The sequence below is a fragment of the Dromaius novaehollandiae genome, chromosome 3, assembly GCF_036370855.1.
Source record: "Dromaius novaehollandiae isolate bDroNov1 chromosome 3, bDroNov1.hap1, whole genome shotgun sequence".
Lineage (NCBI taxonomy): Eukaryota > Metazoa > Chordata > Aves > Casuariiformes > Dromaiidae > Dromaius > Dromaius novaehollandiae.
The window spans coordinates 101,983,654-101,997,201 of NC_088100.1; the positions used below are offsets into that span (position 1 = coordinate 101,983,654).

Here is a 13,548-nt window from a genome sequence, read left to right on the forward strand (position 1 = left end):
CCTACATCTGGCGCACTGTGGAAACTGATATTCTCCCTCTATTTTCTCCTTCAAGAAAAGAGCACTTGATAAATCTCTTGGTCAAGACAAAAAAAAAAAAAAAAGAAAAGATCTTAGCATGTCCTGTTTGCATGCCAAGAGTGGGGAAAGACAACAGAAGAGCAGAAAAGCAGGCAGAGAATGAATAAGCCACAGCATCAAGATGGGTATATCCTGAAGTAGTTTTTATACATGGTGCAAAAACAGGGAGTTGTAGGAGACATGTTAAGATTGCTATGAATGAAGTATGAATAGAAGAGATAAGCTACCCTAACCTGGTCCTACAAATAAACTAAATCAACAGCTGTATGACTTTAAAACAGCTGCTCCTCATCAGCTTCTCTTGGTACAAGAAAGCTTCTGTAAAGCCAGTTTCTTTGAACAGTAGATGTCTTTGACTTTGGAAAGGCTTTCAGTAACAACATCTTTGCAATCAATTTGGGGAGTTATGGACTAGGTATAAGACTGCAAGGTGGACAAAAAAAATGGCTCAGTTCTTAGGCTCAGAGGGCAGTGGTCAGCAGCTGGAAACCAAACTGGTAGCCAGCTGCAAGTGGCATTCCCCAGGGGCTGATAGAGGGCCAACACTGATTAAAACATATTATCAAGTGACCTGAAGTGTGGGATGCAATGACTTGCAGAGTCACTGCCTCTTCCTAAAGGCACGTCCTAGAAAGGAATACGTAAGGGACCCCAGAGCAGAAGGGAGGCAAACTGCATAGTCGGTTAGTTGCCACTACCAGTACACAGGACTCTGTGCAGATGAGCAGATGTGCAGAGATTTTTGAGAGACAGCTGCCCTTCCGTAATTCAACTTCTGAGCAGCTGAGACAATGATGGAGCTTCTGAACAAAACACTGAGTCACTCTGCATAAAATAAAATGCATGTAAATGAGGCCTGGAGCCTGAGAGCTGGTAGGGATTCACATCGAAAAGAAAAGGACAAAACTAGAAGTCTGTGTGAACTGACTTTTGGTGGCTCACTGCCCCAGTAAAAGAAGTTAGCCAATCTATTAGGCTCACTGCACAGCGTGGGAACATCAAATCTGTCAGTCCAGGTTCTTCCCAAAGCCAGAGTGGGAAAAGGGGCCTGAATCTGACTCGCTTACTTTCTAGCATGGAGACTAGTTTGAAGGACATAGAAGGAAACTGCTAGGAACAGGAAGAGAGCTAAAGATGGAAACAGGCCAAGAGTCCAGGAGCTTGCACCAATTCATTGCGGCCAACAAACACCCAATACCCATCACAGGATAACCAGCTGACAGAGAGCCATGGGCAGCGCTGGTCCTTGGCACCAGTCAGAAGGCATCGGGCGTTATCCTGGTCCTGCACTTTCACCAGAGTAAGAGAGAGCCTCCTATTAGATCAGGCAGAGTACAAGCAAGTGTTACCTTTAAGCATGAATAGAGTAAAAAACATTAGTAATGTGAACCTCAACCTTCACCCCGTTACAAAATTCATCTTACAGTCCTTTAAAAGGATGATTAGGCTTTTTGGTAGAGGTCAAGAAAGGTTTAGCTGACTGAAGTAACTGACACTAATAATATAATCATCTTACATTTTTAGCCGGGGAATTGCAGATGTTGCACATCCAGGTATTTTTGTTAGCTTGTGATTAACAAGGTGACATACCTGAAGCAACAAGCTCAGCAAAATTCTAAAAATAAAGTTTAAAAAGTACTTAATGTCAACAGCAAAAGCATTTATTTGATGCTTTCAGCTTTTTTGGTTTGTGTTCTGCTGTTGATGGTTTCTGGTTTGGGGATTTTGTGTTTTTTCTTCCCAAATACATTCTAGATTGTACACACAATCCACAATACTAAAGTTAGAGCCAATTTATTACAGATATTATTTCCCTGATACTGAAATGTTATATATAAGCATTTCTACAATTAACACATGCAAAACAAATCATAAAAGTCTGAATGAATGACTAAACTTACAAAAATGATAAATTGTGAACTTTGCAATTATTTGCAGTCATAATTATCAACCTATTCAACCTCACAATCTGACTCTGATCCCAAAGAAAAAGTCTTCTTGCCATCCAATTTTGCTTTGCAGATTTTGCTTTGCACAGAAAAAAATCTGTCAATATCATTAATCAATTACAGTTTTAATACGCTCACAGGAAAATGGAAATTTTCAATGCAATTATACACTATCTGAAACTGTGGCATACAGCTTAAGAAGTCTCTGTTTAAAGGAGCAGTAATATCAACAAGAGAGAGGATTTTCAAGTACCATGCACAGTAAATTGTTGATATACCAATCTAACTTAAGTAGAAAAAGGCAGAGATGAAGCATTAGTGCCTGTTTTTTATCCTGCAAATTCTGCAGGTCTCTTCATAAAAAGTGACAGCAATATATAAATGATTACATCTATGACATTTAGTAGAGACAAAAGTAGTCTGTATAATACTGTTTTTAAGAAAGGGGAATCAAAATTGGCCAAGTTTCTTTATTTCATATTTCACATCTTCACTCAATACTGTTACTGAATGTTTGAAAAATTGTCCTGTACACCATGAATATACAAAATTTACCTGAAGCATTAAATGTGTAAAAATACAAACAATCCAGTCAGACCAAGTATAACTGAAGACACAGCAGACATTAGAGGGATTGCTCATCTGGGCTGAAAATGAAGTCAGAAAGTAAGACTTAACTAAAAGAATCACAGATTATTAAAGAAACAGAACTACGGAAATTAAGATGTTACTACTTTGTCAGAAGGTAGGAGAGATAAAGGTAATGGATTTTATTTTATTTTTTAACTCAATAAACATGATGTCACTTTTTAGAGACACTTTGGCGGTCTAATTGCATACAACTAGAAAACTCACTGCCTCCAGGCACCCTCATATCAAGTGCAAATCTGCGCAGTTATAGAATATATTTATAAAATATACTATATGCAAACATCTTTACAGAGCTTTAAATCAAGCAAAAAAGTAAATATACTTGACGGTACAACAGAAAAAGTGAAGAGATCCAAAATCTGGGTAGTGTGATCGTGGCCCTTTAAAGCCAGAGGAAACCAGTTTGTCTGCAAAAAAAAGGAGATGGGATTTGCACCTTAAAAGTTGACTGTTAACAAAAATGAAGAAAATATCCTCTGTGCTTCTACAAATTAACACAAAATTAGCTTTCATCTGACATTTTATGCATTGTCATTACCTTAAAATATCTTCTAAAGCACAATGTCAACCCCTTAATACCAATAACCAATGACATAATTGAAAGTGAAAGGGTTTCCCGGCTAAATTCAAATTATAAACTACATAATTCGAAGGAGTGCAATGCACTGGAGAAAGCTTTAAATTAAATTCATTTACTCATAAAGCTAGTGTTAGGCTTTTAGTAAGGAAAAAATAACTGGAAGCAAGAAAGCTGCAAGAGTACAAATGACAAAATCATTTTAGATACACCAAGTGTAAGAGTGAATTACCCACTGATGCAGACAAATACATCCATTTGCTACATTATTTGCTTCCTTACTTCATTCCATTGCATGTACACACAGCTTAAGTATTAAAATGCAGAATAATAAATAAAACGGCTCAGATTACTAGCAAAGGGCAAAACACAATCCATAATTGTGCTCTATCTAGTTTCTGTTTCAGCAGTCTTTCTCTTGTAGTTTGTAAGAAAAAATCATAGTCAGACTTCCAAAAAGAGTCATTCTTTTGTATCAGAAACTCAAGTTCATTTGCCCAGGTTTATAACCCAAGAGGTTTCTGTGAAGGAAGCACAGTGCAAATTATATGACTAATAAAACTCGCTTACATAGAAAGAAGTTTACTTGGTTATTGTTAACTGGTATCTTTATGAAATACATTGTAAAACAAAGATTAAATAAAAGGACCAGGTTTGCTTTATTTTCTCAGACCTGTTTTTTTCCTCTAATCCCTCCTTTGGAAAGCTTACTGAGTTACAAAAAAATCTTAATAAAGTTCCAGTCTTCAGCAGATAACTATTATAAATGCTGCCAATCAATGCCAACTAGTGTTTGATTTGCTTCTTGTGCATGTCCAATCTCCTCTGTGATACTGTGCTGCTGCCAGAGTTTTTGAATCTTTTTAAATCGCTCTTTGCACAGATGTAAGGGATTCCCACGTCTGAAAAGGAGATAATACTTATCAGGAATGATAAAACACAGCAACCAGTACACACAGTCAGATGCTACACAAAATACTTAGATAACCCTTTAACACTGTTCTTTTGTCATGGCAAATCAACAAACATGTTAATTAGTATATTTTTGGGGTGCTGCCTGGTGTTTCCCCTCCCTTACTGCTCAAGGGTCCCCTCCAGCCTTTGGGAATCTCATGTGAGGTTCACCAAAGTCTGCATATAGGTCTTCAGCAATCTTTCCATGCTGAACCAACTTACACTGTATGCTTTTGACAAATTTCAAACTAGTAAATATTTACAATATCAAGTTCTCAAACTATTCTCTTGCAGGGAACAAAGACAGAAATTTAGACACAGAACAACCACGTTAAATAAAATCATCTCACAGTATCTTCACTTGATACTAAGTTAACACAGACAATGATATAAATAAATACACTCCATACAAACACGATTTTCTGCAGGATTTTCTAGGAAACTTCACACATGACAAAAATATTTAAGGCTTCACACTTCAGGACAACTCTTTATAACTAGGAAGAGATCTTCCATTACATGCTTTTAACATAAAAATACATATTAACATTAAAATGTTTGAAGATATTAGACAACAGCAATGTCAAAGTATTGCTTACATCACTTAGAGTAACATATAGCATTTATTTTACAAGTTTTTAAGTCTTTTTAATATATATTTATACTTTAAATATTTACCTGAGTCCCTGGTCTGTCTCTCCATAGTCATCAAGATAAGGAGGAGGATAAAAGCAGCCCTTCGTTTTTCCAGCTAAAAATAGCACCTGACATTCTCGCACTCTAGACAGACACACAGAGAACGTCTTAGCTATTGATTTTAAGTGAATAGTTTCTCATGCTTTCATGGATGCTGCTGTTCCATTTCTCAACTACCTTCATTTGGTATAATATGCACATATGGATTTTTTAAGAGTACTTTTTTGAATTGGAGACCTTACTCTCTAATACCAGTTAAAAACAATGCAGTTTCACATGTCCTATATTATTTGCAATCTGTGTAAATTACCCCACACAACCTCCACAAGAAAATACAATTTCACTTTTCACTACTCTTTGCCAAGGCAAAAGCATACATCACCTAACCTCTCCTTGTATACATATAACAAGATCTATGAGAGAATTACTGCAACATTATGACCGACACTTCTGAGATAGTTGTGGATTAAGTCTGCAGAAAGGCAACTAGAATTCTCATATTTTCAAAGAAAAAAAATCATCAAGGAATTTACCTTCATTGTTTTGTAATACCAGTGGAAATAAATAACACTCATAGAAAACATATCCTCTTTAAAATGAGATTTGAATTTTCTATGATATCTCCTCTTCAGAGAAACAAGGTCGGAATATACTGAAGTATAAGAAAGATAAACGCATTCTAGTTTTTAAGCAACCCTGCTATTAACAAATCATTTACAAGTATAGCTTTGTTCATAAAAAGACCCCTACAACTCAAATTTATAGAGCGAACCATTTCATGTCCACACACACAGTCTACCTTAGCAATATAATTAGAGATATCCAGTTCCTTACCTAAGGAATATGCCCACTCCAGAACCACAAGTGTATGTATGTGCAGTACAGGCTCCAACATCTTCTCCTTCTAATTCAGTTTGACAACAGTAACTCTGAGAACATAGCATGGTCCCACACACAAGGCACAATGTTGGGGCTCTGCTTTTATCACCACCTGATTTTGGACACCTTTTGTCAAGCAAAAAAGAAATTCCACTGTATATATACACTCTCTAAACGGTAAGCAAATTGAAAAGCATTTTTGAAAATTTATACAGTCAGAGTTGGAGATCCCTGCAATTTCTGTTTCACTGAAATACACAGAATTTTTGCTAGAAGCGATGACAATCAATACGTGCCATTAACTCCACCAGTCTATAAACAGTCTTTGTGAGGGTTTTAGGCTAGAGGATTTTCCAGTTCATCAGAAAAAACAAAAAGCTTTAGGGGTCTTCATTATAATTGCATACAACTTACGAGAAATTAGATGCTTGATTAATGAGACAGCTGTAGTCATCCGGAAGGTCTATTAATTTGTTGGATTCTCTTGCATAGCTAGAATGAAACAATCAAATTAAGCACTCGAAGTTCAACAAATAATACACACTGATTTCAAACTCATTCATGTTTTCCTGAGTGTCATCCAAACAGCATCTGTGAATAATTAACACAAATTTAAGCTTTGATATCTTTCATCATTTTCATCCAATGTCAATACACGACTCCACAGCTGTAATAAACTAGATATAAAATTACTGTGATACACTGGGCCCTAAACATTCATACATTAACCATGAATTAAAACACTTTTGTATTGATTATTTGCTAATATTTGTTATTTTCTAGTATTTGTTAGTGAGCATATTGAATATATTTGGACCAGTGTAAATGCAAGGATAAAACTGTGAAGAAATTTTAGCCTATACATACTAGTTTTCTGAATCATACAAGCCAAGAAGCAGACCTTTTTAAAAGTAGAGAATGGTTGTTGATAGGTACAGTTGATATCTTCAAGTACTATTCACCTGGAAGGGTGGGGAGGGGTGGGGGAAGCTTTTTAAATTTTCTTCCTCTCTGCTATCCAAACAATAAAATACTGGCAAATACATTTGATAAAAATTACAAAAGGAATCCACAACATCTCTCAACTAGTGTATCCAAAGTTTGTCTTACATTATGTTGCATTTGTTATGAATTTTGGAGAATAAACACAGGCAGAAAGTCAGAACAACATGTCATACATATGCTTTTAGCAACAGCTCGTGATGAAATCACTACATGTTTAACTTAGTATTTGTTCTGATTCCTTAGCTGGAAAATGCAAAGCAAAACGATATCCCTAATACCAAATGGTAAACAGTACAGCTCTAGTTCAGACAACTTTTATACTGAAGAGAATAAAATATATATCTTCTGAAAAGCACATATTTAATAGCAAATACTTGTATTACTTAGAAATAATGATTCTGGTGTCGTTAAATCTTTTGCAGATGCTATAAACTATAAAATTTAATAATTTTTACCTCTGGGAATAACAAGAATTAGACTGTGAAATATAATAGAGGTCTGTAACAGAAACAATGTATTAGAATATGCTAGGAGGAAAAAAAAAAAATCACCAACAGTTAGAAAAAGTTAATCTCTGGAAGACAGTTAAGAAGCAGCAAAAGGAACAGATGTACCAAAATCCTAACACACACAACGGGAAATGAATTATGCAATCAGATTATTCTAAGTGTATAAGATACTCTGTAATAGTCTAGTATTTAACAGATGGACGAAGTGATTCATTTTTATTTTTGTCACTCAGCCTTATTGCATGTACAATGTTAAAAGGCTGACTTTAAGTATTTAACAAGATTAAAATGTAGTGGTAACTTTTTATGACAACATTGTGAACCTTATTTTTGTCTAAAATTCTTTAGATAATGGATTACTGCTATCTTCACCTAGCCCTCAAAGAAAAAAAAAAGAAAACTCAAACTCTTCTCTAAGTCCACTATACATTAAATGCATTCTGAATTCAAACTAATTGCTTAGCAGAAACACACTTGGAAAGCACATTTTATTCTCCCAGTAATTGACACACATTTGATTTCTCTGAAGAATGTGGATTCTTTAAAAATTTAATTAAAAAAGTCAATGACTGATATTCTTAAACAAAGATTACATAGCTCTTTCAGCAAGGACATACCTTCTTGAATCAGAAGGTACAAATCTACAACAGGAATAATTAGAAGCAATATCACGGCCTTTGATTACTGCAAATCACCCTAAGTAAAACTGTAACGGTCTGCTTTGACTTTAAAATCTAAGCAATATTTCACTTTCCTTACAGGATTCCAAAAGCTCTTCACTGATCTCCCAATGTGTCTTTGCCATTCAGTAAAATGTTACTGATACTAGATGCCTGTAGACAGCTTTCAGAAAAAGGTATTCAGAGAAAACTGCAACATTAAAGTTTCTCCCTCTTCCCAGCTTAGAATTTCTCCATGTTTACCTGATAGCATATCTCTTGCCTTCCAGGTATCTTTTTACTTCATTGTTACTACACCAACTGCAAGAAAGAAATGGGATTTTAGCTTCAACAGATAATACTTTCCCAGAACAAATATGTAAAAATTCTTAGGTACATCCATTCAATACTTAATTTCAAAACATCTTTCTCAGACACTTTTCAAAATTTATCATTCACTTCCACATATGCACTCCTTGGAAAATATCTGTATTACTACCTAGTGCAGAGTTAGTTATTATATTTAAACTAAACAAAAAAACCCACCTTACCTTTCTATTAATGTGTTCATAATTTCACTATTTTCTTGAAAAAGGCAAGTGAGGTTGTTTGGCAAGGAAAGATAGCTACATAAATGTTCAAACTGGTTTGTTCCACTTACTGTAAATAAAGGAAAAAAGTATAGTTCTTATTTATACTATACTAATACAACAAAGTATAATTCTTTCATTTATTAAATGACACTCTCTATAGCAAATGAAATGCAGCCCTAAATGGGATAACCAACTTTTTAATTCCCCTTTTGCTTTTATTTCTTTTAACTGTATTCCCCCACACCCAAAACGCATCATGAGAGTACTGGTAAAGGCACCAGACTGCAGGTGCTGCAGAACTGCAGGCAGTGGCAAACAAGTTACTTCAAACTTCCCCTTGAAGCATCCTTCAAGCCTAGTCACAGAAGAAGCAGAGCAGAGAGTTCAATGGCCTTTACGACTCAGTATGTCTTTCTTTTAATGTTGTCAATTAAATGGCTACTTCATGCCCTTTGTAGCCCATGACAAACTCGGAGACAAGATCAGTCAACTGCCATATTGCCTAATCCATGATGCTAGTCTGCTGGTTTGACCCCTGGGCCTCTGCTTCCATCTTTCAGGACAAGGAGTCCCACTGCCTCTTCTGTGGCACAGACTCTTTTGCTCCAGAATAATGGAGTGAAGAAAACTAAAAAAGAAAGCTGTGCCCTCCACCTCCCTCCCATGGTCAACGGTGATCCCTTCTTGCCACTCTCTCCCTAAAACCCTAGAGAAGAGCAATAGAGGGCAGCTATGGGGTCAGTGGGTCTGGGACAGGGCGAGAGCAAAGGGAAAGCAAGACCGCGCCCACAGGCCACTTTGGCCTTACAGCCACAGTAAGGATATCCCTCAGGGAGGGGGCCTGCAGGGCAATCCAAGCCCCTGGGATTCGGGCACTGCAACAGTGAAGAAAAGTCTTCCCTCTCACGCTCTCCTACAACCAACTCTAAAGCCCCACTGATCCCACTAATCATAAAGATAGCCTATGGCAAGCAAAAAAGGACTGTTTTAATGTCCGCCCAGCAAAGTGTCATACTTAAGTTTTAAAATGGGAAGCCAGAAGCAGTGCGAATCTACTTATGTGATGTTTTAATTATAATTAAAATCTCCAGATTTACATTCAGGCCCTGCATAAACCAAATGTGGAGCACAGTAAAAGAAGTTACTAACACTGACTGTTTACAGCATAACATAGCATTTGCTTATTTGGAGATTTTAAACATTTGCTCAGTGTCGATTTCAAAGAAATCCATGCAAACAAAAGCAGGGCTCATTTCAAAACAGTAATCAACAGGAGCTTTGATATAATCAAAAATTCACTTCACTTAACAGAAAAACATCAATTTGTGTTCTAGGTAATCTACGACAATAAAAACCTGTGTTTGGCCTTTACATCAAAAAACATTTCTTTTTAAAACTTTCCTTTTTTCGCTTTTTTTTTTGTTATGCAGATGCAATTCTGCTGCGGTAACAATTCATCATTCATTCAATTCAACTTCCTCATAAAATAGAGTTTAAACACAATTTATTTGGTCAATCAATCCTTGTGTCTTTTGAAAAGCTGAGTTAGTACAAATACTGGTAAACAGGCAGTACCTTCAACTTCTGAGGGTGCTGGGACTCCATTTAAGTAATGAAAAAACAAAGCAGAACATCTCAGGAAAGGCATGATTCCAGCTTTTAGATTCTTCCACAGGTGCCAGCCCGAGGAAGTTTCTTTCAAGGCACTTAAAAAGCGATAATGAAAAGCTTTGATTTTATCTAATGGTTTCAGTTGGAGAGCTATATGTAATGAATCTTCAATCATATTTCATGTTAAACAACTTAGCTGAAACAAGCATTACATAACAAGTATTTACATCAAAACTAAGAAAAACACTGAATTAGAGATTTATAAAAACATATGAAACTTTGACAATAAATTAAAGAAAATTTTGCATAGACATTTTACATCCTAAAAAGTGCTCTGAACTCAGATAGCAACAGTTCCAGCAAACTGACTGAAAAACACAGTTCCAGAACACAATGATGGGCTCAGAAGAAGTTATAGGATCAGTCACTGGAAAGGCTATCTAGAAGCAGTGGGTAAGGAATAGGATGCAGGAGTTAACTGAGTTAAAATCTAAGCTTTGACAGCATTAGTATACAGAATTCTGTTTATAGTTAGTGTCAAGTCCAGGAGCAAAAAATATTATAAAATATTATCTGAACATTGTCATTTTACCTTCCTGTACACTGGCAAAGAAATTTATACAGCGTAAGCACAGCTACTTCTTCTTCACTGCTAGTGTTTTCTTGATCCATGCCATTCTCTTCTGAAGAGTAAAGGAACAATAAATTACTTCTATAGTTTATACAGCAGGAATGTAATTTTTCCAGTTTTGAGAAAAAGGCCAGAACTAAGTGAGACATTCCATTGGAAAACTCGGGCTATGGTATGGCATAGTGGAAAAAGTTATTCTGCTGCACATCTTATGTGGTGCATATATGCTACTGTCAGCTCCAGAGAGGCACTGGTTTGCTTGCTTGGGGTCTTTTTGCTTTTGGCATGCTGCAGTTTATCCAGTTCCTCTTGCCAGAAGATGTATCGATTCTCTTCATTAACTACAATCTGCTCATCATGCAAAGCATAAGCCAAGTTTTGACAATAAATACTTACAGGCACAGCCACATTAGCTAGAAAGCCAGAATTTGAGACTAGCTATGCCACAAAAAACCTCCAGTGCAAAAAATAATGACAGAGAATGAACTTCCATGAATATAATTTATCAGTAGTTTCTGGGAACTGAAAAAAAGGAACACCATCCATTTTATTTTGCCAGTGTAAACCGCATATATTTACCAATAGCACCGTAATGTTTTCCATGCACAGATTTGAGTAATCATTTCAATAAAAACCAAAAGAAAGTGTTAAAAAGTTACCTGTTGATGAGGTAAGTAAAATTTGTATTATGTGTGCCATAGTGACAAGATGAAACAAGCGAAGATCTCCAGTGCCAAGACTAACCCCTGAAAAATCCTGACAATGTATGGCAGGGAAAGAGAGCACCAAGCTTACCTGTAAAAGAACACAAAGCAGCAAGTGTATTCCTTTTCCTTCCTTTTGAACTTCCCCATTTTCTCTGTTAATGCTGCAACTATGCCCTTTTAAGCAGGATACTTGGGCTAATACAGGATATAGGGCTAATTCTGAAAGTAGCTAGTCAGCTGTGATACAACAGAACAATAGTTGTTCCTAAACCAGAGTTAAGCAGAAAGTCTGCTATTAAGTGTTTGACATAGAAGAGTGCATATGGGATCAAAATATCATTAATATATATTATGGAAAACTTACCAACAAGTGAAACATATCAATATCAAGTATGCACGGAAGATTTCCATTTTTTTCATTAGGCACCAGTGCTGAATATTTTAAAGAGAAAAAACAATCAATTAAATACTTATACATGAAAAGATTTTAATGTATTTCAGTTACAAAATGAGAGTCATCTCCTTGGCTGATATGCTTATAATACTTAATATACAAACGTGAAATTTTTGGCTGGAAATGTGTGAATTCGAGAGTTGTTCAACAACACTGGAGAATACTCTTGCCCTACTTGAGTATATTGTACTGAAATGAAGCAAACCCAAAATAATCTATAGCAAAGTAAGCACTACCTTTCACTACTCCAATGGCGTCTTTCTTTTATTGCTTATGTTTGCAGCGGAATAAAGATAAAGAAAAAAAACAATATCGTTTTCCAAATTCTGACCCACAAAAACCTCCAACCATGAGTGACTAAACTGAAACACTAACTTGTTTGCTGTGCAGCTGTTCAAAGGAAACTTCTGCAATTCTCTTTACTCCCTGAATTTGCCTCATGCACATGGACTCAAAAGCACATCACTAGCAAGTTCTTTACTGGTTTTTTTTTGTTGTTTTTTTTTTCTAATTGAGACAGAGCTAAGTATTGGTCTCTCCATCTCTGTAGCATTCATATTCAAAATAACTACAAAGCATTAACGAAAGCAATCCAATAGACAGCAGAACTTCACACACTCTTCATAAATTCCAAGCACCTACATTTAAAAGCGAATATAAATTAAAAAAAATCTTGAAAATGTTACCACATATTTAAAACATCCAAGAACAGTAACAAACATTCCTACACCAAGCAATAAAATTTGATTTACAATACAAGTTTTTAATTTGAAGCTATGAGAATAGTTTTACATATTAGCTACATGCATTAAGCTGCCAAGTTCAAAAACGCTGCTTTAGTAGTTACAAAATCAGTCTTGTATTATCATAGATCTTAACTTTGAAGGATAAAGTTTGCAGACATGTTACAGACCTCTGCAAATATCCCCTTTTCTTCCAATACTATTTTAAACAATTTCCTGCCTTTAAAGTTCCGAGGTATTACTTTGCTTTTGTGAAAGACTATGTTCCCTTCTCCTCTGCCCTACATACTTGTCTAAAAGCAGGAATACAAATGCTGGGAAGAATCAATAGATATCTTTCACAGCAAAATAACCGTGCAATTTATCTTGGAACTGCAGACTGAAAGAAATGCTGTTTTTCCACATTGCAATGAAATACGTATAGCTACACAGGTAAAAGTACCAGCTCTTAGTCTTTTAGTTAAAACCTCTATATCCTCTATACATCTATATGATCCTTGTGTTATAAGGACTCTAACAATTTTTCCATAATTACATTTCTATGTCCATATCTTCAGAAAAAATAGAGTAAGGTAGAGAACTTACATGCTAAGAGAGTACAAAAGTGACCCTGTACTGCTGAAAGAGATGAAACTGTCCAATGAGCCGCCGCAAATCTTGTTAATGATGTAAGGCAGTCATCCTTTAAAAACAAAGGAAAAGAGACGCTGCCACAGTTAAATACTTCAACATGAGAAGGTCTTTCTCCCTTATGTCACTCTGTTCATGCCCTTTTGTTGCACAGTTTACGGGAGCAGAAAGTGTCTGTAATATGTGACAAAGATACATATTTGCACAAACGTAAGTAAG

At 35.8% G+C, this 13,548-nt stretch overlaps 1 protein-coding gene across 7 annotated transcripts in view; it reads right to left on the reverse strand.

Annotated features, from left to right (window-relative positions):
• Positions 1 to 1,859: 1,859 nt before the first annotated feature.
• UBR2 (ubiquitin protein ligase E3 component n-recognin 2) overlaps positions 1,860 to 13,548 on the reverse strand; it is a 58,066-nt gene continuing 46,377 nt past the window's right edge. For all 7 annotated transcript variants that reach the window (XM_064509605.1, XM_026123265.2, XM_064509602.1 and 4 more), the window contains 11 exons: positions 13,285 to 13,381; positions 11,867 to 11,934; positions 11,455 to 11,590; positions 10,757 to 10,847; positions 10,129 to 10,259; positions 8,512 to 8,620; positions 8,225 to 8,281; positions 6,202 to 6,279; positions 5,743 to 5,913; positions 4,891 to 4,992; positions 1,860 to 4,160 (listed from right to left, as the gene is read on the reverse strand). In XM_064509605.1, the coding sequence (XP_064365675.1) occupies positions 4,019 to 4,160; positions 4,891 to 4,992; positions 5,743 to 5,913; positions 6,202 to 6,279; positions 8,225 to 8,281; positions 8,512 to 8,620; positions 10,129 to 10,259; positions 10,757 to 10,847; positions 11,455 to 11,590; positions 11,867 to 11,934; positions 13,285 to 13,381 (1,182 nt within the window). In that variant the 3' untranslated portion in view covers positions 1,860 to 4,018. The remainder of the gene's footprint in view (positions 4,161 to 4,890; positions 4,993 to 5,742; positions 5,914 to 6,201; positions 6,280 to 8,224; positions 8,282 to 8,511; positions 8,621 to 10,128; positions 10,260 to 10,756; positions 10,848 to 11,454; positions 11,591 to 11,866; positions 11,935 to 13,284; positions 13,382 to 13,548) is intronic.